At 60.1% G+C, this 23,778-nt stretch overlaps 2 protein-coding genes across 5 annotated transcripts in view; both read left to right on the forward strand.

Moving 5' to 3' along the window:
• CCDC40 (coiled-coil domain 40 molecular ruler complex subunit) overlaps positions 1 to 5,896 on the forward strand; it is a 37,852-nt gene extending 31,956 nt beyond the window's left edge. Inside the window, exons 18-20 of the mRNA XM_081272742.1 lie at positions 2,559 to 2,747; positions 3,829 to 3,987; positions 5,040 to 5,896. Coding sequence (XP_081128868.1) covers positions 2,559 to 2,747; positions 3,829 to 3,987; positions 5,040 to 5,279 — 588 coding nt within the window. The 3' untranslated portion in view covers positions 5,280 to 5,896. The remainder of the gene's footprint in view (positions 1 to 2,558; positions 2,748 to 3,828; positions 3,988 to 5,039) is intronic.
• Positions 5,897 to 6,668: 772 nt separating this feature from the next.
• GAA (alpha glucosidase) lies at positions 6,669 to 23,458 on the forward strand. Of its 4 annotated transcripts, none has more exons than XM_081270321.1 (20): positions 6,669 to 6,782; positions 9,184 to 9,739; positions 10,032 to 10,177; positions 11,091 to 11,256; positions 11,330 to 11,426; positions 11,736 to 11,855; positions 11,928 to 12,046; positions 12,134 to 12,265; positions 13,456 to 13,566; positions 14,151 to 14,264; positions 14,343 to 14,427; positions 14,935 to 15,052; positions 15,465 to 15,598; positions 17,178 to 17,329; positions 17,448 to 17,596; positions 21,140 to 21,281; positions 21,724 to 21,873; positions 22,209 to 22,373; positions 22,494 to 22,646; positions 22,992 to 23,458. In XM_081270321.1, the coding sequence occupies exons 2-20, from the start codon at positions 9,230 to 9,232 to the stop codon at positions 23,049 to 23,051; spliced, it is 2,823 nt and encodes a 940-aa protein (XP_081126447.1). In that variant the 5' UTR covers positions 6,669 to 6,782; positions 9,184 to 9,229; the 3' UTR covers positions 23,052 to 23,458. The 4 variants fall into 4 exon arrangements, with proteins under 4 accessions (XP_081126447.1, XP_081126448.1, XP_081126449.1 ...); XM_081270323.1 differs by lacking the exon at positions 6,669 to 6,782 and having other exon boundaries at positions 9,369 to 9,500; positions 9,589 to 9,739; XM_081270324.1 differs by lacking the exon at positions 6,669 to 6,782 and having other exon boundaries at positions 9,415 to 9,500; positions 9,679 to 9,739.
• The last annotated feature ends 320 nt before the right edge of the window (positions 23,459 to 23,778 follow it).

Here is a 23,778-nt window from a genome sequence, read left to right on the forward strand (position 1 = left end):
AAGGCACTCTGCCTGATATTTCACAGACAATTTCTCAACCCACTAATGAGACATGTCCCACTGTGGGACAAGAAGAAACTCGCAACACAAAGGGTTCAGAGAGCCATCTGGTCCTTCACAGAATCCAGACTTCACTACCTTAAAAGGCTGACAATTAAATCATGGGATCAATGAGCTTCAGGTTCCCAGCCTTCAAGCAGTAAGCCTGGGGTGGGCCACCTGCAGTCCCAGAGGCTCAGGAGGCTGAGGCAGAAGGATAACAAGGTTGAGGCCAGCCTCAGCAACTCAGTGAGACCCTGTCTCAAAATTAAAAAATCAAAAGGGCTACGGGCATGGAGTTCAGTTGTTGAGCACCCCTGGATTCAATCTCTAGTACCACCAAAAAGAAAAGCCCCAGGGTTGATAAGAATAACGTGATGCCACTGTGACAGTGTCATTTAACACAGATCCCTCTGGCTGACGAGCCGCTCTTCAGTTCAGATGCATGCACTCCTGAAAAGTCATTTTAAAAATACTTCCTTGTGTCCCAAACCACAGAAGCCATGCATTTGCTACAGGGAGCAGAGAGCACCCCTCCCGCCCACCACCCCTGCCCATTAGGGTGGCTGAGCGAGCCCCACAGGGCAAGGGGCCTGCTGGGTTTAGACCTGCCCCACACGTCCTGCCCTCCGGGAGTTGCATCCTTAACAAAAACAGTGCCCATGTAACCCCCCACTTCTCTATTTTAAATGCAGACACCAGCGTTATTAGGCAGTCATAGAGTGGACGGTGCTTGCCCCACAATTAACTGAAACACTGTGAGCCGAAGGAGCCTTCCCGTGGTCCCTCTGTCCCAGCACATGGGTATTGGTCCCGGGGTCCATCCTGACGTGGCACAGCCATCCCCAGCGTAACTGCCAGCTAGCCCTGGCACTCAGCCCACCCTCTCGAGGACAGGCAGAGTCGTAGGACAGTTGGCCAGGCGGTGTACCGGCCTCGGGCGCCAGGGCTGTCCCTTCACTAATGACCAGTGCTTTCGCAATGTGTGAGAAAGACCAGGAACATTCTGGCTGGCCACAGCCCAGGCCCTCTCTGTCCAGCTTAGCATGTAGACCCCTTCCTCCTGCCTTGGGGTGCAGGGACCCAGTCTTGCTGCCTCCCAAGATACACTGCTGTCTCGGGTGCCTCCAGCTCGATCTCGGTGCCGTCCCGGGTCTGTCCGCCTCTTCCTGAGCCTCGGGCACCGTCTGCCTTCAGCAGCTAGTTCTCACACACTGGGTCCGGTTTCCCCAAACCCTGAGGGTTCTCCCGAGAAGCAGATCCCACAGAGCATAGCCACGGTCATGCACCACCTAGCAGGTGCCCGGCCAGTGCCGAGCCAGCGGACAGCGCCCGCCTCCAGGGAGAGTGGACCTCTACTGCGCACTGACCGGCAGGCCAGGCTCTTGCAGGACGCCCTCACAGACCCCCCAGGGTTCGTGGGCACCCGCTATCTGGGCAGCCCTTGGTGACAAAAACTAACCATCACACCGTGTTAGGTAACACCCGGTCCATCTTCCTGTGCACTGGATTCCCAAGAGGAGGCTACCGATAGGCAAATTCGTTTTTTAAACAACGTCTTCATTTACTCACTCACTCAGTGCTGCTAGGGGTGGAACCCTGGGCCTCCCACAAGGCCAAGCGCTGTACAACTGGGCTGAGTCCCCATCCCCAGAAGTACATTCCTAACACAGCCTGCCAGATGAGTATTCAAAATCACGTGATGGTGGTTACATCCCTACCCACTCCAAGTTATGGTTTTTGTTCAGCTAGCTAGCTAGCTTCCTTTTGAGCCACATTGACCACTGAGCCACATCGCAGCCCTTTTTTGTATTTTGTTTAGAGACAGGGTCTCACTGAGTTGCTTAGGGCCTCACTAAGTTGCAGAGTCTGGCTTTGAACTCCGGCCTCAGCCTCCTGAGCCGCTGGGGTCACAGGTGTGGCCACGCACCCGGCTTTGTTTCTTCCAAGTCCACTAGTCGAGGCCTGTCTTCACACAGTAAAACGTGCTGATCGTAACATACAGTTGAGCTCGGTGCCATGGTGCACCCCATATTCCAGCTACTGGGAGGCTGAGGCAGGAAGATCCTAGTTCCAGGCCAGCCTCAGCAACCGAGCGAGACCCTGTCTCAGAGGAAAAATAAAAAGGGCTGGGGCTGCAGCTCAGTCAGAGCCCCTGGTTCAACCCTCAGGACTGCAGAAAAGAAAAAGGAAAATGACTCTGGGTTCTGACCCAGGCACACGCCTGTGTGGCCACAGCCACAGTCGAGACCCCAACGGTTCTGTGGCTCCAGAACAGTCCCTTGTGCCCTGAGGTCGACCCTCCCAGCTCCACCCGTCCCGGGCCACAGGCCCTGCACTCAGCTTCCCTCAGTGTCACGTCTCACCAAACCTCCTGCGTTGTCACAGCCAAGAAACCAGCCTGGCCCCGCCAACCAAGCCAGGGGCTCTGCTCAGGAACGCCCCTTTCCCGTCCCCGGTGGGAGGACCGCGGCGGAGGACAAGCTGTGCCCCGCCCAGCCCCTCTGTCCTGTGCCCAGGTCAAGCACGGGCAGCTGCTGAAGCAGCAGGAGAAGATGATCCACGACATGGAGCTGGCCGTGGCCCGCAGGGAGACCATCGTGACCCACGCCGAGGGGCAGAGCAAGATGGACAAGAAGGCGGTCACCCGGACGGACTTCCGCCACAGGCAGATGGAGCTGCGCAAGAAGATCAGGGACGTGCACAAGGTGGGCAGCGGGGGAAGGCCTGGACGCCCCCCTGTGCTTTCCCACCCGCAGCCTCAGGATCCGGAGGTGCCCCAATGCCCCCCCACCCACTGGCCCCCTGAGGAGCCTGCCCACCTGTCCCAGGGCCTGAGGACCCCGGCCCAGCCCCCACCATCCACCTGTCAGCGAGTCCTCTCAGGAACTCGGTCCAGGGCTGCAGTTGGGACTGCCGTGCTAAGGCTGTGACAGGGACATGACGAGGGGGCAGCAGGCCAGCTTTGGCAATGGACACACCAATCTGTCCTGCTTGATGACAGGAGTCCCTGCCACCTCTGGGTCTGGCCACCATCTTTTTACGAGGGGGACACAGGACCCCTGCTGGAGCCTCTGAGTGAAGACGTGGTGGCCCCCAGCTGGCCCGTGTTCAGCAGGGCTCTGTGCTGCTCTCCTGGGGACTGCCTTCCTGTCCCCCTAGCCACATCCTCTGAGCCTGTGTGTGCCCTGCCGGTGGAGGGATGGAGCCAGTGCTGCCCCAGCGCCCCCTTCCCTGGTGACTGCCAGGCTGGGTCTCTGGGCTCAGACTTCCCAGGTTGGCCCACAGCCCCTGCTGACCAGCTGTGGGCCCTGGGCACTGTGGAGCCTGCGTCTCTACACCTGCTCTGGGAGGAGGAGCAGGAGCTGCCTCCCTGTAGGCAAAGGGTTAAATGGGACAGCAGCCGTGGCTCTGCACAGTGGGTGGCTTTGGAACACCTGAGAACATGGCCTCAGAGCCCTCTCTTCTACTCACGAGGGGGGCATGTGGCCTCCTCTCTGTGCCTCCTCCTCAGGAGGGGAAGGGAGCGGCCCTCCGGTGCTGTGGGGCAGTCCCTGGAAGTCTCCGAGGCGCCGAGGCAGAGGCCCTTCCTCGCCCCTCGTCTGTGGCACCAGCCTCTCTGCCATCCATCCCTTCTGCAGCTCCCTGTCACATGTCCCCCTCCTCCCTGCCTCCTGTGCCTCGCGGTTCCCCACCAGGACCTCCTCGTCCTCCGGGCCCTAGCCTGGCACTCCTCTGTCTGCTGCATGAGGGCCACGCAGGGCCCAGCAGGTTCTGCTTACCTCCCAGGCCAACGAGGAGTGCACCAAGACCATCTCAGAGCTGGAGGAGACTCAGAAACTCATGAGCAGCTCCCTCCTTGAGAAGCAGGAAAAGCTGTCCATGATGCAGGCAGACTCCGACACGCTGGAGGCTGACCTCCGCCAGCTGGTGGCCCTCAAGCGACAGGTAAAAGCCAGGAGGTCACTGGGGCTCAGGCACCCTGGCAGAGGGGTGCACCACATGCAAGAGAAGGGGGTGCCACCCAGGGAAGGCCTCTTGGGTCCAGGCAGGCCCAGGCTGATGGCACCACCAGCTGCTCACATGTTTGTGACTCTCAGATTTTTTTCACTTAGCAAATATGGATAGCTATTGAGTATAGGCTGGGCCCATCCTGGGTGCCAGGACTGCAGGACAGAGCAAAAAGACAAAATGCCCGCCCACCCTTCACCAGAGACCACATGCTGGGAGCAAGAGAACAGAGGCTAAACAGAATAAATAAAGAAAAAGACAGGGTGTGTTAGGCGGTGATAAATTCTTTGGAGAAAATTCAGCAGAGGAAGAATGTCAGGCATCAGGGTGGAAAGGGGGACTGAGATTTTGAGTAGGGTGTTCTGGGAGGCCACATGGAGAAGATGGCATTTGAGCTGAGACTTGAAGGAGGCCAGGAGAGACAGAGCCACCCAGGCAAAGGGGACACTCTGGTGTGTGTAGCCTTGGAGGCGCGTGATCCTGGCTTTGGGTCTTTCTCTTGGCAACTTGAGGAGGAGATAATGAAGGGCACTGGGTGAGGGGACTTGGTGTTTGGCAGGATCTCCCTGTTGTTGGAGGGTGTTGGGTGAAGGGTCAAGGGTGGACGCAGGAGGCTGCTGCTGGAGTGTGCATGGACTAGGGCAGCCACCCAGGGAAGCTGCTGGATTCTGCATCCCATTCAGAAGTTCCGCCAGTGGGCTTTCCTACTGGACGGACGGTGGTGTGAGTGTGAGATGGGAGGACTCAGCCAGGGCCATGGAGACCAGAACAGGTCTGGAACCAGGCCTGACACATGGCAGTGTCAAAGATGTCTCCCTGCGATGGTGAACAAGGCTCCCTTGGGAGGGATAGACTCCTCACCTTGAACTTGGAGACCGGGCTCTTTTGGGCATGGTGCTCCTCTTTGGCATTCCCTCGGCTCTGCACTGCGGTAGAGCAGGTGTCCTCCCGACTTGCACGGCCTGACGTGGGGTCTCTTTCCCACCCAGAACCTTTCGGAGATTGTGGCCCTGCAGACTCGCCTCAAGCACCTGCAGGCTGTGATTGACGGGAGGTACGTGTTCCTGTTCCGCTCGAAGAAATCCCTGCTGATGGAGCACAGGCGGCTGAATGACCGGTTGGGCCTGCTCAGCACCATCCTCACCCATGTGCAGGATGAGTACCCCCAGTTCCAGGAAGCCCTCAGCAAGGTTACCCAGAAGATCGCCAGCAAGCTGGAGCCCACCTAGAAAGCTCAGGACTGCGCCTTCCAAGGCCCACCCCTGAGGAAGACCGCCAGAATTCTGTTTACCCCCAGGGGTCTTTCTGTGTTCCTAAAAAACATGCGTGCCCCAGAATGTCCCTGTGTGATGAAATGGAGAGGCCGGCCCGCAGGAATTAGTTCCCAGCCACTCAGCAGCTTAAACCAAGTCCAATCCAGGGCTCCCTGGGTGCCTCCTGAGCCTGCTGGCTGCCTGCCTTCTGCTTCCTTTCTTGAGCTGATTGGTCCAAGTGGAAGTCCAGCTTTAGCAACTCCCCCATCTGTAGGAGCTTCCTGGAATATTGTCCCAGGTATGGGGATGGGGGCAGGCAGGGCAGAGGGGACCCATGGAGCAGGACTGGCCAGCCAGGCCATGCAGGCCACTTCATTCCTACTCAGTGCTTCTGGCAGGGCACATCTGGAAATCCACCAAGCCCACAAAGAACTTGGCCCCTTCTCCTGCCCCCACCTCCAGTGTATGTTAAAGTCAGAGGTACCGTCTGTAGGGACAAGTCAAGGCTCTCAGGACTTCCAAGGGAGGTGACCAGCAGGTCTGCCTGTCCCACGTCTGTCGGCCTCTCTCCATCATTAACCCTTTCTCCTGTGCCCTTGAATTCTATGCATCAAATACCTGTGGCTTCTCCAAATCTGAAAGGGAAAATGCTTGATGAAATAATTTCACTTTCAAATTTTGCAGCTGAAGAATAAAAACATTCTTTCTGACTATGGGAGTGAGGCCTATTGACTCTACAACATTGCAGAAGTACAGCGCCACAAAGCAGGCGGGGAGGTCTTCATTCCCCACCCAGGGCAACGGCTGTGGGGATTTGGGCCTCGCTCCTTACTTCCTCCTGAAGTGTGCACTCAGTCTTTGTATCCCACACCCAAAATTTGTTCATCTTAGTGTAAGCATTTTCTCACTTTAGCAAAAAAGACAAAATGCTTCGCATTATATACAATGTTTTCACGATCACAGGTTTTATGGGTTATCACGATGTTTGACTGTTCCTCTAGAGAATAAGCGTAAATTGTGGGAAGTTGAAGGAGCCTCCAGATGTAGGCTCATTTCAACCTGTCACCCAGTCTTTCCGAGGATGCCCTGGGGCTGGGTCTGCAGGATGCAGTCCCGAGGTGCAGAGTGCGGCTTGGCAAGCTTTGACCGAGTCTTACTAGCCGCAGGAAGGCGACCAAGGCCTGGGCTGTGCCCACGCCGCACCTTGTCTCTGGACCCCGTAGGGACAGGCAGCCACTTGCAGGACGCTCTCCTGGGGGCATCTGTCCCGCTGGACGCGCGCCGCCACTAGGTGGCGCAGCGCAACCTGAGAGCGCGCCTGTCCTCGCGCGCCTGCGCGGGCAGCCGCGACACGTGACCGCCACGGCCCCGCCCCACCGGCCGGCGGGCCACGTGACCCGCGCCCGGCCCGCCCGGGGTCTGCGCCGCGGGGGGCGTGCGTGCGCGCCGGTGAGCGGCAGCGGGCCGACGTGCGCGCAGGTGAGCGGGGGCGGCCGTCCGAGGCCCGGCAGCCGGCTGCAGTGCCAGCCTCCGCGGCGGGCGGCCGGGTGCGGCGCCCGGCTGTCGGCGACCTCTTGGTGGGGAGAGTCGGGCAGTGCGGCGCGGTCGCGGGGGAGGCCCCGGTGGGTCGCGGGGGACAGGGGGCCGGGGCCCCAGACTTCCGGCCTCTCGCTCGTCCCCGCCGCGCCCAGCCGGGAAGGCTCTGCTCAGGTGTGTCCAAAAGCTGCGCTTCGACCCGCGCTGCTCCCGGAGAGCAGCTGCCCCGGGCACCACCAGAAAGCAGAACTCACCGGGTCAGCTGGAGCGCCTGACCTTTAGCTCTTCCCCATTTCCTCTCCGAATTGTCGAACCCAGAGATGAGCCGGGCACTCTCCCGTGCCGGGCCAAGGGCTGCCGGTCCCCATTCCCAGGACCTCGCTTCCCCCGTGGGCGTGTTGCAGACTGCGCTCTGCCTCGCTGTGCCCCGCAGCTCCTGAAAAACGCAGATGCCGCACGCAGACGCCGCTCTGCTGGGGTGTCCTGTCCGAGTTCCCTAGACTGAGTCATGGTCACCAGCTGGCACATGTGTCTAGCAGGGCCGGGTGGGGCTGGGACCCTTCAAAGTCACTATTTGGTCTTCCTGGCTGCTTCCTGGCACACAGCTCCTAAATCCTTGGAAGCTGGCCCTGTTAAGTGTAAGCGTGAAAAGTTTGCTCCCGAGGTGGCTGAAGGCCCCTAGGTAGCTTCAGGATGGGGCTGGTCACCAGAAGGACCCACACTTGATTAGAGTGAAAGTCCTCACCCAGCCACGCCTCCCAGGAAGGCTGGAGATGGAGTCAGTTGCCAGTGGCCCTTCATTTATTCAGTTACACCTACATAATGGAGCCCCATAAAAATCCCCTGAACTGGGGTTCAGAGAGCCTCCAGGTTGCCCTACACATCTCTTCCATCTGCCAGTTCCTGAGTTATGTCTGTAACAAAGCAGAAAATTTAAGTAAAGTGCCTTCCTGAGTTCCCTGAGCCGATGTGTTGAATCACCTGACCTGAGGGGTCTCGGGACACCCCACGTGTGTAGCCAATCAGAAGTTCTAAAGGCAGCCTGGAACCTGCAGCGGGCATCCAGAGTGGGTCTGAGCTCTTAATTGTAGGTCTGCCCAACTCCAGGTAGGTAGTGTCAGAACTGAACCTCAGCCGGTGTCTGGAGAGTCCCATTGGTGAGAGAGACTGAGTGTAAAACCTTTGCTGCACCCCAGAGAGCCAATTCACCAGGTGCCCCATGGTCACACGGTTCCCAGCCCCCCTCTGTGATCAGGGAGGTCAGGCAGTCTCCGGACCCACGTTTGCTTCTGCTGGTGCACAGCTTTCCCCAGTGTGTCTATTTGGTGGCCATGGGACACCTACAGACCTCCCATGACATGGGCTTGCATTGGCTGAGGGCCCGTTGCTGTGCTCTGAAAATCCATGCCTGTTTCTGCCCTGGGGCCCATTCCTGGGAGACCCAGCCCCCTCTGATGAGCCAGTGTGGTTGGAGGCCCCCCTTGGTGGCCTTGCTGCCAAGACACCTCAGCCCCACCCCCCTTTCTCCTTCCTTTGGGGTCAGACTTGCATCCATGGGGCAACTTCCCGGCCTCCTTGCTCCCACTTGCTCTCAGATTAAAGGGTAACAGGACGGTAACAGCCACCAGCACTGGAACCTTACCTCCTCATTGGCATCCCGTTCCCAGATGCTCCAGGGTCCGCGAGCCACAGAGCGCGTCCTCCCTGTGTGCTGCAGCGAGGCCTGGAGGGGCCCTTAGAGTGGTGGGGCAAGGGCCTTTCTCGGGGCATGGCCATCCTTAGCGCGTGACCCGAGCAATGCCCAAAATTCTCACTGTCTATCAGCAGGAAGGGAACCAAGGGGAGGTGGCAGGGCCCCTAGGACACAGCTTGCTGGCCAAGACTTAGCAGCCTGGGCCCAGCCTTCCTGCAGGAGGGGGGTCCCTCTTGCCATCTGATGGTCACCCCTCCTGCTGGGCCTGTCCCTCTCCCACTGGTGCATCTCAGTTGTGACATTGTGAAAGACACAGTGGGAGGTGATCTACAGTCCCTGTTTGGGACATTTCTCTTTTCCCTTTGGTCTCCCTCCTCCCACGTCAGTCTGCATAGATTGCAGGGCCCCCCATGGCCTCTGAGAAGCACCTCCATCCTGCCCCTGCTCCTGGCTTCCTTGCCAGGACGGGACGGTCTTCCTGCACCTCCTGGGCCTGCTGGACAGTCAGTTAATGAGGGACTGCAGGTGTCGCTGGAGGGTGGAGCACAGCCTGGCATGCTTGGCCCTGGGTTTAATCACCAGCACCACAGAGAAAAAACCCACCTGCCGCCCCTCCTGCCTCCCCGCTGAGCCCAGTCCTTCCCTCGGCAGGCCTCCAGGAGCTTCCCGCACTGCCCCAGACGGGCAGGTGTCAGCCATGAATGCGAGGTGGCCGCCCTGCTCCCGCCCCGTGATGGGGGTCTGCACCCTCATCTTCTTGGCCGCGGCTGCCCTGCTGGGGCATGTCCTGGTCCATGACTTCCCGGTGGAGGAAAGTCCCCGAGTTCACCGGCAGCAAGCCAACTGGCAAGGGCCGCGGTACACCCTGGAGCACCCTGGCCAGCCCAGAGCAGCGCCCACACAGTGTGATGTCCCCCCCAACAGCCGCTTCGACTGTGCCCCGGACAAGGCTCTGACCCAGCAGGAGTGTGAGGCCCGCGGCTGCTGCTATGTCCCAGCGAGCGGGGACCCTGAGGGCCCTCTGATGGGGCAGCCCTGGTGTTTCTTCCCACCCAGCTACCCCAGCTACAGGATGAAGAGCCTGAGCCCCTCAGAGACGGGCTACACAGCCACCCTGACCCGCACGTCCCCCACCTTCTTCCCCAGGGACATCCTGACCTTACGACTGGACGTGCTGATGGAGACGGAGAGCCGCCTCCACTTCACGGTGGGCAGGGGCAGAGAGGACAGAGTGTGTGTGTGGACAGGTGACCAGGGAGTTCATTTGTGGCACTGTGTGCACCCCATCTAGAAGCCAAGGTATAGGCAAAACAGTGAGGCCTTGTGGTGACGGGGGCTCTAGAAGGCAGGGCTCAGGGCAGAGGTGGCCCCGGGCCTCCTCCAGGAAGCGAGGCCTCGGCCATCCCATAGGAGTCTGCAGGAGAGTGTTCAGGCAATGGGAGGGACTGGGGATGTGCCTCCCTGTCCACGAGGGGCTTGAAGACTACTGTCTCTCCTAGATCAAAGATCCTGCTAACAAGCGCTATGAGGTGCCCCTGCAGGTCCCGCGTGTCCGCAGCCGGGCACTGTCCCCGCTCTACAGCGTGGAGTTCTTGGAGGAGCCCTTTGGGCTGGTGGTTCGCCGGAAGCTGGATGGCCGGGTGCTGTGAGTTGGGGGCCTGGGCCTCAGGCCCCAGCAAGTGGTCAGGGAGGGCCTCAGGGCTGGACCTGTCAGTGAGTTGGACAGCATCGTTCTCAGCTCTGGTCTTCTGTCAGTCTTGACCCAGGGCCCACCTCCCATCCGGGCCTCCTGGCCATACCTGGCACACCCAGACCCATGCCCACTGAGGCTCACTCTTCTGGGATCCTGGTGTGGTGTCCTCATTGGCTCAGGAGGTCCCTCCTGGGGGTTCACCTGGCCTAGGACTTCACCTGCCAGGAGAAGCTTGTGGTATCTTAGGCACTAATGTGGGCACCGTGGGGTGCTCCTGGCCTCTCATGAGTGAGGTGCTGACCAGCTTCCTGCAGTGCCCAGGAGATCCACCTGAATGCCAGCAGTGGCTGAGGAGGGACCCTGGCTGGGTCCAGGGTGGCACCCCCTCCAGGTGGCATGCCGTTACCAGCTTTATTTTATGCATCAAATGCGCGTCACTCCAGTCCAGTCCAGACGCCTAATGATCACTTCATTTAAACCTGTGACACTTGGGTTGTTGGCCTCTTACTACCCCGCTGTGGCACAGAGGCAGGAGACTCCCTGGAGGCGATGGAGCTGGGGCTCTAGCGTCCCTGCCATTGGCCCTCCTCTGTGCCTGTGTCCCTGGCATGCCCCGTGCTTGCTTGTCCTGCTGTCCTCTGCCTGGTGGGCGGGCGGGGGGGGGGCACAGCCTCTCTGGACGTGCCCTGCATCTCCTCACTGGTTTCAGGGTGCCGAGGGCTGCTGGGCCCCTCATGGCAGTCTGTCCCCAGGTCAGCCATGGCAGAGCTGGCCAGGACACGCCCACCCTCGTCAGCCCTGCACTCAGGTGGGCCCCAGTTGGCCCTGTCGGCCAGGTGCAAGGGAGCCTGGTCTCCCCCTGCAGGCTGAACACAACCGTGGCCCCCCTGTTCTTCGCTGACCAATTCCTGCAGCTGTCCACCTCCCTGCCCTCCCAGTACATCGTGGGCCTCGCTGAGCACCTCAGCCCCCTAATGCTCAGCACCAACTGGACCAAGATCACCCTCTGGAACCGGGATCTGGCCCCCACGGTAAAGCAGGAGCAACCGGGTGGGTCATGGAGTTGGTGTTCGAGAGACTGAGTGTTACCTCCTGTGTGTCCAGCCCGGTGCCAACCTCTACGGGTCACACCCTTTCTACCTGACGCTGGAGGACAGTGGCTTGGCTCACGGGGTGTTCTTGCTGAACAGCAATGCCATGGGTGAGTCCCCTCTGCTTCCTCCACAGGCAGCCCGAGGCCCCTGCCTTCCCTGGAGGCCGCAGGGCCGCGAGATGCCCAGCATGAGAAATGAGGCCAGCAGGCCCTGCCCAGCTCTGCACTCAGTGCCCCTGAGGGGTCCTGGGAAAATCCTGGGGCCTGGCCACTAGCTGCTCCTGTCCTCGACCCCCACCTGCCGGGTCGCTGCAGGCACCTGTGGGAAGAGGCGCACTCGGCTGCACTCTGGCCTATCTGTGGGTGCTGGCCTCTGGATCAGGCATTTGTCCCTGAGCCTGGGCCATTTTCCCCCAGACGTGGTCCTGCAGCCCAGCCCGGCCCTCAGCTGGAGGTCGACAGGAGGGATCCTGGACATGTACGTCTTCGTGGGCCCGGAGCCCAAGAGCGTGGTGCAGCAGTACCTGGATGTCGTGGGTAGGCCTGTGCCCATCCTCAGCCCGCCCCTGCCTGTCCTGCCCACCCGCTCACCACAAGTGTCGCCTGCAGGGTACCCCTTCATGCCTCCGTACTGGGGCCTGGGCTTCCACCTCTGCCGCTGGGGCTACTCATCCACCGCCATTGTCCGCCAGGTAGTGGAGAACATGACCAGGGCCCACTTCCCCCTGGTGAGTAGAGGGTCGCCCAGGGTCTGGGGCAGCCAGGGTCAGGCACAGCTCCTGGACCCCAGTGTGGCTCCTGTGCCGTGGCCACAGGACGTGCAGTGGAATGACCTGGACTACATGGACGCACGGAGGGACTTCACCTTCGACAGGGACAGCTTCGCAGACTTCCCGGCCACTGTGCGTCAGCTCCACCAGAGTGGCCGGCGGTACGTGATGATCGTGGTGAGTGTCCTTCCCGCAAAGCAGCCCCTGGCTTCTCCTCTTGGTGGCCTGTTTCTCGTGCCCGCCGTGGTCACCAAGGACATTATCTGAGTCTTTTTGATATTGAGGGAACATTAAGAAGGCCAAAGCTTAATCCCTGATGTCCAGTTTAAGGGTCCCTGGAAATACCTCATTCAGGATTCTTCGGGTGTGGGTTCCTTCAGCCACCTTAAAGCCACAGGCAGGGGTACAGAAAGCTCATATAAGAGATGGCTTGGGGAGCTGGACACAGGACAGCTGTCTCCTGGCCCCGCCCCTTCCTCAGGTCAGCTCTGTCTACGTGGGGTGGAGGGATGGCTGATGGCCCAGCCCAGAGCTCAGGTGTGCAGTTCAGGAGGTGGTCTGATCAGGTCTCATGCCCAGCCCTTACCAAAGATGTGGGAAGGGGGAGCCACGGAGCCCAGTCACCCCCACGGAGACCCCTTCAGTGGAGGACATGCAGTGGCCGAGGGGCTTAGAGCTGCGTGGACCTGACCCCTCCATCACTGCCACCCTTCGAAGGGCAGCAAACATGAGCCGCCACCTCACAGAGAGTACTTTTTGTATGATTTTTTTCGTTGTAGATAGACACGATACCTTTATTTTATTAATTTATCCGTATGTGGTGCTAAGAATCAAAACCCAGGGCCTCACAGATGCCAGGCGAGTGCTCCCCCACTGAGCCACAACCCAGCCCTTTCCTTTTTTTTTTTTTTTTTTTTTTTTTTTTAATCACTAAGAAAGAAGTAAATGGATGTGGTGTGGAGGCTGAGACAGGAGGATCACAAGTTCAAGGCCAGCCTCAGCATGTTAGCAAGACCCTCTCAGAATTTAAATAAAGGGGCGAGCAGCTGAGTGGCAGAGTGCTCGCCTGTCTAGCAACACATGGGAGGCCCTGGGCTTGACCCTCAGCACTGCAAAAAAAAACAAAAAGTAGCTGGTCCCTTCAGGGATGCCGGCGAGCCTCGGGGAAGAGCCCTCCCAGACACGGCCCTGCAGCCAGCTGGCCCGTCCCTGTCTGCAGGCAGCACGTGGACACACTTGGGGTGTGCCGCACATGTGTCTGGCTTTACTCTGCCTTGTTCACGCACAGTTTTCCCAGAGATTGGTTTTGGATTGGTGGGAGGTTTTGGGCCCCGTCCTTCCACCCTGACCTGTTTCCCGCATCCCAGGACCCTGCCATCAGCAGCTCGGGCCCTGCTGGGAGTTACAGACCCTTTGACGAGGGTCTGCGGAGGGGGGTGTTCATCACCAATGAGACTGGACAGCCACTAATTGGAAAGGTAGGAGGTCTGGGTGCTCCGGCCAGTGGGACTGGGGCAGCTATTGGGAAAGACTGGGATTCCAGAGACGTCTGTCAGGGGGACAGAATGGGAGGGGTGGGTCACAGCTGGGGCGGCCGTGGCACTTGACAGGACACCCCTGGAGTTCTTCCGTCAGGGGTTCTTGGGCTCCATGGGAAGTTGGCCGCCCAGGCACAGCCCTGCAGACCCTCCGGGAGGCTGCGGGGTTCTTCTTGTCCTTCTGAGGGGACAAGAGGAAGGGGGGCCCCCTGAGGGAGGGGCTAGGCAGGACTCCCCAGGACACAGAGTGAGCCTGGACTCGGGCCTGGGGACCTTTGTCCTAGAGTGAGGGCTTAGAACGGTGTCAGAAGGACACTGTCCGAGTTACATTCATATCCTGCCTGGATGTGTACGGGTGGTCCCAGGGCTGAGGCCCCTCCAGCCCTCTCAGACCTGCCCATGACCTCCTGGGCTAAGGTCTCAGGTTGCAAAATTGGACACTGACCAAGAGCGAGGCTGAGACGCAGCAGGGCCTTGGCGCAGACAGGCTGGGATGGGGCCTGTCCCTCTGCCCTCTCTTCCAGGTGTGGCCCGGATCCAGTGCCTTCCCCGACTTCACCAACCCCGAGACCCTTGACTGGTGGCAGGACATGGTGGCTGAGTTCCATGCCCAGGTGCCCTTTGATGGCATGTGGATTGTAAGTGTGGCCCCCGCCCCGGTATCCCTGGCCTCTGGGGCCCAGCCCCGCCCTCTGCCCACTGGCCCTCTCTTACAGGACATGAATGAGCCGTCCAACTTTGTGAGGGGCTCTGAGCATGGCTGCCCCAGCAACGACCTGGAAACCCCCCCCTACGTGCCTGGTGAGCCCCACCACCCCCGCCCGGGCTGCCACCTGGGGGTTGATGGCTCCAATCAGGGGCTTCCCTTCCCTAGTTTTGGAGTCTCAAAGCTGAGAAGCCATAGGCAGCAGCCAGCCAGGAGAGGAGAGGGAGGGAAGGGAGAGGGGAGGCAGGGGGCCCAGCAGTGAGGTCCAGGTGGTGACACGTCCAAGGGTGCAGATGGTCACGTGCAGCCAGTACTTCAGAGGAGGGACAGGGGACACTTGCCATGGGTCACGAGAAGGTGGACACGAAGCTGGGGATCTGCAGAGCCTTTGGGAATAATGGGGGTGGTACAGAGACGTGCCCCAAGTCTTTGGGCCATAGCCATGACCAGGGAAGGGTCCCAGGCCTGTTGGGGGCATGACGGCAGCTTCAGGAAGTACCTCTGGGCTGAGCCTGGGGAGGCAGAAACCAGGGTGCCGGATGGGGCACTGTGGACCCCCACCCTGGGAGGAAGACCATGGAAACCAGCCCCACTCTCTGCAGGGGTGGTAGGTGGGACCCTGCAGGCAGCCACCATCTGTGCCTCCAGCCACCAGTTCCTCTCCACACACTACGACCTTCATAACCTGTACGGCCTGACCGAAGCCATCGCCTCCAATAGGTGAGGGCTTCGTGCACTGCCCTCCCTGCCCTGTCCTGCCCAGCGTGTCCCTGCTCACGCTGACGGCAGACCAAGGGAGGAGAGGACACTTGGACGCCCTGGGGCCAGCAAGGCCTGAGCACTCTGCCTGCTGCCACCCCACCCCCGCCTGGCGCCAGAAGCGTGTGTCCTGCCATTGCCCAGATGGGCGGCTGCACCGGCAGGGACCCCATGAGTCCTAGGCAGAGTCAGCTGGGCCAGCCCACTGCTGACGAGCCCAGCAGAAGTTGGCAGTCACCTCTGTCCCTGCTCTGCAGCCTCCTGTCTCCCTGTGGTCAGTTCCTTTTCCCCATGCTGCCCACCTGCTGCTGTGACCTGCTCCTCCACTCTGGCAGGTGGCAAGGGGTTTTCAAGTGTCCCCTGCTCCATTCAGGGCCCTGGTGAAGACTCGGGGGACACGACCATTTGTGATCTCCCGCTCAACCTTCGCTGGCCACGGCCGATACGCTGGGCACTGGACAGGGGATGTGTGGAGCAGCTGGGAGCAGCTGTCCTACTCCGTGCCAGGTGAGAGCACCCGTCAGGAGGAGTGATCAGAGGTCAGCGGGGGCCCCTCTCAGGGAGCTTGGCCCTAGCACTGGATGTCGGACTCAGCACAGTCCAGATGGAGCTACAGTGGCTTGGGGGCCCACCACTGGGTCACAGGGCGCGAGGCCTACTGGCCCCTGCACACCTTTGCTCGCCCACGAGCTGTGCAGGATGACCCCTTGTGTCACCTCGCTTGTGGGGGGTCCTTGTTTCTAGTTTACCCCGACTACTGCCCCAAAGCCATCCAATTCTCACCTCTCACAGTTACCCTCATGGTGACGCGTCCTAACTGCAGGAAACTGGATCCCTCCTCACAGGGTGCCACCTGCCCCACCCAGCTCGGTGCCCAGCTCTACCCAACAAGAAGGAATTTAATCTTGTCCCAGGAGCTTTGATGCCGTTGAGGCGTGTTAGACGCAGAACTGGCTCAGGAGCCCCAGAGAAGGGGTTTGGGAGTGAGGAGTGCCGGGTCACCACATGGGCAACTGAGAGAGTGTCACCAGAGCCCTGTGGCCTCTGAGATGTTCTGACCAGTAGAGCCTCACCTCTGTGTGTGACACTTGTGCAGACCCACAGGCCATGGGGGTCTGGCCTGGCCAAGCTCTTGGGAGAAGTGAGCCCCTGTGGTAGGGGGCTTCCGCCTCTGCAGCAGTCACCCGCGTCCCACCCGGGGTAGGTGCGAGAGCTGGGGCCACCATGGAGCAGCCTGCAGGGTCCAGCACACAGGCCTTTTTCGCCCCCTCTGGGTCTTGATTTTGATTCTCATGCTACTGAACAAAGTCCTGCAGTTCTCAGGATCCGTTGCAGCCCAGAGAAGTCCCCTGTGGTCCCAGCTGGGCCCTGTCCTGCTGTCTCAGCTCCTGACTCTGGGTCCTGGTTCCCGGGGCCTTGGGGAGAGTGGGCCTAGGGAAGCGGCACTAGGCTGGACAGGAGGACCTGCGCCAGTCTACCTCTGAGCAGAGGGATAGACTGCCCGCGGTGCTGTCTGTCCGTGTCAGGACTGCCCCAAGCCAGGACTACAGCTGGGGTTTGACGCGGCTGGGCTGTGCCCTCTGCCAGGCTGGAGGCGAGTCTGAGCCAAGGTGCTGGCCACATGACCAGGGAGCACCAGGGTCCCTGGGGCAGACCCGCACGCCACCACAGCCCTGGGGTCCTCCCATCACGGGCTCCCGGTGCTGGCTCCAGGCCCCGTCCGTCACAGGGCTGCCTCCACGGTGCTTGTCTCCACGCACACCTCCCTTAGGAGGTCACTGGTGTAAGTCCCTGGGTCAGGGCCTGCCCGAGGATCTCGGCAGCCTGACTTCCAAATGAGGTCATGCTCTCCGTCCAGGAGGATGGGACTCAAATGTATCTGGGGACACAGTTCCACCCATACAGGGGTCTGATTAGCTCTGCTTACCCGGGTCCCAGGAAGCAGTCCACAGGGCAGACACAAGGCTGCTGGCCCCAGGTGGAAGCAGGGGAGGGATGTGGCAGGATCCGCATTGCTGCCTGCCCGGCATCGTGGCCTGCCTGCCCTGCCCCAGCCACCTGAGGCCATCTGCCTCTGCCTTCCCAGAAGTCCTGCAGTTCAACCTGCTGGGGGTGCCCCTGGTCGGGGCAGACATCTGTGGCTTCCTGGGCAACACCTCAGAGGAGCTGTGTGTGCGCTGGACCCAGCTCGGGGCCTTCTACCCCTTCATGCGGAACCACAATGACCTGCACAGCCTGGTGAGGGCAGGGTCCTGCCTCTGCTGTGTCCCCCATGCGGGTGGCCAGGGAGCACTGGGGTCCCCAGGGCAGACCCGCTGTGGGACCCTGGAGCCCTTTGCTCTCTGCACCCACACAGCCGCAAGAGCCCTACAGGTTCAGCGAGATGGCCCAGCAGGCCATGAGGAAGGCGCTCACCCTGCGCTACGCGCTGCTGCCCCACCTCTACACGCTGTTCCACGCTGCCCACGTCAGGGGCGAGACCGTGGCCCGGCCCCTCTTCCTGGAGTGAGTCCTGGGCTAGGGAGCGACGGCCCATATGTGCCCCTGGGTGAGAGCTGACCAGGAGCCTGCAGACACCAGGGCAGCCCCATCCTGCTACACGCTGGGTTCCCAGGACCCTAAGTGGGTGGGATCGAGGTGCCCCCAGTGTCCCCTAAGGTCACAGTTCAGTGCCAGGGCATTCAGGATATGGAAAACCCAGGATGAAGAACAGTAGTGCCAACCAGGCCAGCCTGATGGCACAGCAAGGAACAAGATGGGCATCATTGGTCCATCTGGGGCTGGCTTGGGGAGGACAGCTAGAGACCCAGCTGTCCCCGGCAGGACTTAGTGCATACAAGGAGTCACCTTATAAAACAGCACCCTCCATCAGGAGCCAGGGAAGGGAGTCGTTGGTCACTCTTTGCAGATGTTGGGTGTCTCCCTCCACCTGCACCAGCCCAGGTGGACTCCACAGTGGACTGTCAGGGGTGACGCTGTGGGAAAGTTTACGGAACACCATGATGGCAACCAGGGCCCTGGCAAGGGAGCACTTCCCAAGCATCAGCACAAAGAAAGGGGAGGAGGTCGAATTCAGAGAGAAAGGAAAACTTTGCTGAATGGGAACAGGAAAAGTCTCTGAATATAAGCAAAAACTTAAAAACTGCTCTATACATCAATTGTAATGGCAAATAGAGGAGAGACACTGTCAATAACATGACAGTCCCTGTTCCTGATGCATTAAGAATGCATAATCTGCTGGGTGTGGTGGTGCACGACTATAATCCCAGCGGCTCAGGAGGATCACCAGCCTCAGCAAAAGCAAGGCACTAAGCAACTCAGTGAGACCCTGTCTCTAAGTAAGACCAAAATAGGGTTATGGATGTGGCTCAGTGGTCCAGTGCCCTGAATTCAATCCCAGTTGGCCCTCCTGCAAAATAATAATAATAATAATAATGCATTTTCTACTGGCAAGACTAGTATTAACCAAATAGAGGGCTTGGGCAGGGCTCAGGGGCAGAGCACTTGCCTAGCCTGTGCCAGGCCTTGGGTTCCATCGCCAGCACCAGGCCAGGCACAGTGTACACACCTGTGATCCCAGTGACCTGGGAGGCTGAGGCAGGAGGATTACAAGGTTGAGGCCAGCATCACCAACTTAGCAAGACCCTGTCTCAAAACTGTTGCTCGGACCCCTGGATTCAATTCCCAGTACCAAAAAGAAAGAAGGCAGGCACCAAACAGGAGCTGGGTTAACAGAGCAGGGACGCGCATGGCAGTGGCTCTCAGCAGGGATGTGACTTGAATTATTTCCTGTACTATATTTTGTTAGATTTTTTGGTGGTTTCCCTGAGAACTGTAGTTCACGTCTTGGAGCTTATGCCACATACAATCCAAGGGTGTAAAATGGGGTTGCACCCTGCCCTGCTGTGCCTGTCCCACCGAGCCTGCCTCCCCACGTCGTGCGCCCGCCGACAGCCTGGTACAGACATCAGGAAGCATGGTGCAGTTGTCTTCCAAGGCAGTCGGGAGACAGCGTGGCAGTACCACTGGCTTCTGTGCCTCTGCGGTGGCCTGAGCCATGCCCCATGTTTGTTTCTTCATGTGTGCTGGTTACTGACGTCCTCCAATGGATCAGAGGACCCATCTTGCACGGCAGGTTGCCACTGGTGAATGCCGGCCACTGTTGGTCTGGAAGGGCGGTCTTGCTCAGTCAGAGCCCTCAAGGGCCCTTGTTTTCCCCCAGAGCTCCCAGCAGGTCACGTGGCCTTCGGGCCAAACTGCTTGTCTTGAGCTTCTCTCAGGTTCCCGTCTTTGGCTTCCACAGGCCAGTCATGGTGTATCAGGTGTAGGTGTCTTTGCATGTATCCCGCGTGGAGTTGTTGAGCTGCTTGGATGTGTAATGTTTCTCCTTGGGGCTGGGGTGAGCTCAGCGGTAGCACACTAGCCAGGCATGAGGTGAGGTCCTGGTTTCATCCCCAACACTGCAGAATTCTTTTTGGACTTGGGTAAGCTTTCGTCTATTCCCTGAGGCACGTTTCCTGCCCTCTCTCCTGCTCCTGGGACTCCCTACACCTGGATGCATGCTGCTGTCTGCCGCTGCTGGTGTTCGCCTTTGTCCGTCTTCTCCCTGTTCCCCACAGACAGTCTCCACAGACCTAGCTCCAAGCTCACTTCCCTCTCCTTGGCTTGCTCCAGTCCCCTGTGGCCCTCCCAGAGTGCTCCATTCTTAACCTCTCTGTCTTCGTGGGCACCCTGCAGGGCGAGTCTCGCCCTTACACTCCCTGTTCTCAAGATTGGTGACTTAGGGTTTGTGAGTCCAAAGCTGGGCTTCCCTGGGGACCCCTGCATTCCCTGGGCCACTGTCCCCGTTTCCTGGCACGTCTGGTACACTTTCCTTTCTCACTGGACATTTTCAACACTCAGCTCTGGAATCAGATTCCGTGTCCCTCCCCCAGGCTGAGTTGCTCTTGGCCACTGTCACTGTGCTGTGTCATGCTTCCCCTGAGTTGATCTGTGATCTGTGGTCTCTGTGGTGTGTGGCCATGGAAGTCTGCTCAGCTACTCTGATAGGGACAGCGGGTCTCCTGGCCTCTGCCACGTGACTCTGTGCCGGGCACACCTTCCACGCTGGCCAGGCTGAGTTCCTGCTCCTACCAGGGCTGGCCAGTAGCGTGTGATCCCTGCCCAGGCCACTGCGAGCTTCTGGCTCCTCTCCAGAGTCCCGAGAATGTTGACGGGCCATGTCTGCTGTGTTCTTGTTGGTTGTGCGGAGCAGGAGGTCGAGGGACGCCCTCACTCCTCCACCGCCATCCATGGCACCCCAGGAGCTGTGATCTGAAACAGACACTGGCTTGAGAAACTCATGCCTCCAAGAAAAGAGCCAGGGTGGCAAGGACGTGGTGGGACGGTCATCTTCAAACGCGCTTCCCGCGGGGCGATCAGTGGACACGTTTGTGCGACTGGTGATGTTCGCCATTCTACGTGATGCGTTTTAGCTTTACAAAGAGAAACCTGTACTGAAGAAGTCATCTGACCTGGTGCTCCCTCCATGTGCTGTGCCTGCCCAGCCCTGGACCCCCTGTCAGTAGGCGGCGAAGGGCACGGACCAGGTGACATCAAGACGATCTCAGTGAAGTCATCAGAAGACGGGCAGGGATCGTGCCAGATGTCAGCGACCACTGCCTTTGGTCGTGGGGTTGTGGAGGACTTTTCCTGGTTGATGATACGGTTTGGTACTTTTCCAAGTGTCTGAGTTGGACAGATGATGTCGCTACTTTGATAATCAGAAAATAAGTGAGCAGAGTCAAGTCAGGGGCCCTCCCGATGCCTCAGGGGAGCCGACTCCTGCACTGGGCCCTGGCCCCCTGAATGTGGGTGGGCCTGGGTTGTTTTCACCTGTGGCTGGAATCAGCCCTGCTCCAGGGATCCCGGGTGCTTTGGCTCCGTGGGCCCCCCCAGAGATGGGGATTCTGGCTCCACCTTCTGAGCCCCCGTGGGTGAACACCTGTCCATAGAAGGGTCTCTCTGCCCACTCCTGGACCAGGCCCACATGCCCGTCCCTTTTTGAAGGTTCCCTGAGGACCGGCACACCTGGGGTGTGGACCGCCAACTCCTGTGGGGAGAGGCTCTTCTGGTCACGCCCGTGCTCGAGCCTGGGAAGGACCAAGTGACCGGCTACTTCCCCTCGGGCACCTGGTACAACCTGCAGCTGGTGAGTCCCGGCGACCCTGAAACCCGCCTGTCCCTGTGACGGGTGCTGGAAAGAGGCACTGCTCCTGGAGTCCTGGCTGCTGTGGGCCCTCACCTGGGTGCTCCACACTCAGGCCCCCAGCTCCTCACAGTCACCCCATCTCCAGGGAGGAAACAGGCCTATGTGGATGACCTGCTGGGGTCCCTCAGCCACCACAAAGCCCCTGCTGACATGGAGTCCCCTGACCTGTCCCTCAACACAGACCCTGGGTCCAGGCCTTTCAGGCTCTGTCCCACCAGGCATCTGGATCCCGACGGAGAGCCCCGAGTCTGCCCAAGGTCATAGCCAGCTGTCTGTACTAGGCCCCCACATGTCACCCTTGGGAGACAGGAACAACAGCTCCTGGTGGCAGCCTGGGGACCTTGGCATCCTGGGACACTTCTGACACAACACCTCCCTCCAGGTGCCAATAGAGGCCCTCGGCAGCCTCCCCCCTCTACCTGCAGCACCTCCCTGCCCTGCCATCCACAGTGAGGGGCAGTGGGTGACACTGCCAGCTCCACTGGACACCATCAACGTCCACCTGAGGGCTGGGTACATCGTGCCCATGCAGGTACTGGCCAGGCAGCTGAGAGGAGGCATGAACACCATGCTGTGGGGATGGGGCCGTCAGAAGGGCCTGTCACCCCAGGTGGATGGTGACTAGGGAACTGGTGAGGGGCACAGCATGGCCTGCTGTCCCTCAGGCACTCTGTCAGGTCTCAGTCCCTGGTGGTACTTGAGGGGGGACAGACTGGGGTTCATCTGCCTGGCCTTGGACAGGGTGGTCACCATGGGTGTCCAGCCCAATCTGTCCCTTGTTCCCACTTCCTCATAGCTAAGACTCAGTGTCCCCCTGTGGTGGAGGCCACCAGACTGGGGCTGTGACGGGTGTCCACCCCCTCCCAGGGTCCTGCCCTCACGACCACAGAGTCCCGCCAGCAGCCCATGGCCCTGGCTGTGGCCCTGACTGCAGGTGGCGAGGCCCACGGGGAGCTGTTCTGGGATGACGGGGAGAGCCTGGATACGCTGGAGCGCGGGGCCTACACTCGGGTCACCTTCCGGGCCAGGAACGTGAGTCCTGGGCAGTGGGCAGGGTTGTTGGGGGGGGCTTGCCCTGGCCGGGGGAGGTACCATGGAGTCTCTGCTCTGGCGGTTCCCCCTTCTGTCTGCTGATACCTCTGCACTGGCCAGAACACCGTGGTGAATGAATTGGTGCACGTGGCCAGGGAGGGGGCCAGCCTGCAGCTGAGGACAGTGGCCATCCTGGGAGTGGACCCAGCCCCCCAGCAGGTCCTCTCCAATGGGGTCCCTGTCTCCAACTTCACCTACAGCCCCGACACCAAGGCAAGAGGGCGAGTTGGGAGTGGGGCTCTGGTCTCGGGTGGGATGGGAGTAGGGCCGTGAGGACCCCGGTGACCCAGTGCCACCCAGCTTGCATCATGGAGGTGCTGCTGGGAGGGAGCAGAGGGTGCCAGAGCTCAGGTGAAGAGGAGCTTCTCGGGGGAGGAGCCGGCCTCTGCTGCTCGCCTCTGCTCCTGGAGGGCAGTGGGATCACAGAGCCTGTTTCCAAGGGCGTGAGGTGCTGATGCCTTGGTGGGGAGGGGCGGCCCCGTCCCTCGCGCCCTTGGGCACCCAGGCCCCTCTGCTGGGAGCTGTGTGGCACTCACATTTCCTCTTCTTCTCCTCCAGACCCTGGCCGTCCCTGTGTGGCTGGCCATGGCGGAGCAGTTCCGCATCAGTTGGTCTTAACAGTGGCCTGGCTTCTCCACGGAGAAGGTGGTTGCCCTGCCAGGCACTGCTGTGGGCCCCACCGGCCACGTGGGCAGTGCTGAACCCCCGGCGGCGCTCAGGGTCTGCACTACCTCCCCGCACATCTGGGTTTTTTCCCGGATCCTGTGGTTGCAGTGCCCTTGAGGGCCACCGTGTCAGGAACACCGTGACACTTGTCACCATGTGCAGCTGCATCCACCGCCCCCAGCTGACTGTCCGTGATGTCAGGGTCAGGAAGGGTGCTCTGGATGGGACGTGTGCCTGCACCAAGGTCGGCCACCCTGCTGTGACTTGAGAAGGGACGAGCCCGGGTGCTGCAGAGCCCAGGACTTGGGACGCTTGCTCTGAAGTGCCATTACCTTTAATAAAAGGGGTATTTGGAACCAGCCCCTGGGTCCTTCTGAGGCCCAGGATGGGAGGAGTGTCCAGGAGCCATGAAGGGAGGCAGCTACACTCAGAGGTCCCTGGTGCCACCCCACTTCTCAGGGCAGCACCCTTCCTGTTCCCCCATCACCTGTACAACCCCTCACCTCATTTTCCCATTACCACCCTTGGGTCCCTATGTTGCCTCATGTCCCCACATCATCTCATGTCCCCATGTCACCTCACCTCCCAGTATTCCCCAGCTCTGAGGCGATGGAGAATGTCTAGGCCTGGGGAAATAGGTGGGGCGTTCCTTCTGCCCCAGGGCTGTGGACAAGAGGAC

The sequence above is a fragment of the Spermophilus citellus genome (genome assembly GCF_964194105.1).
Source record: "Spermophilus citellus genome assembly, chromosome: 17".
NCBI lineage: Eukaryota > Metazoa > Chordata > Mammalia > Rodentia > Sciuridae > Spermophilus > Spermophilus citellus.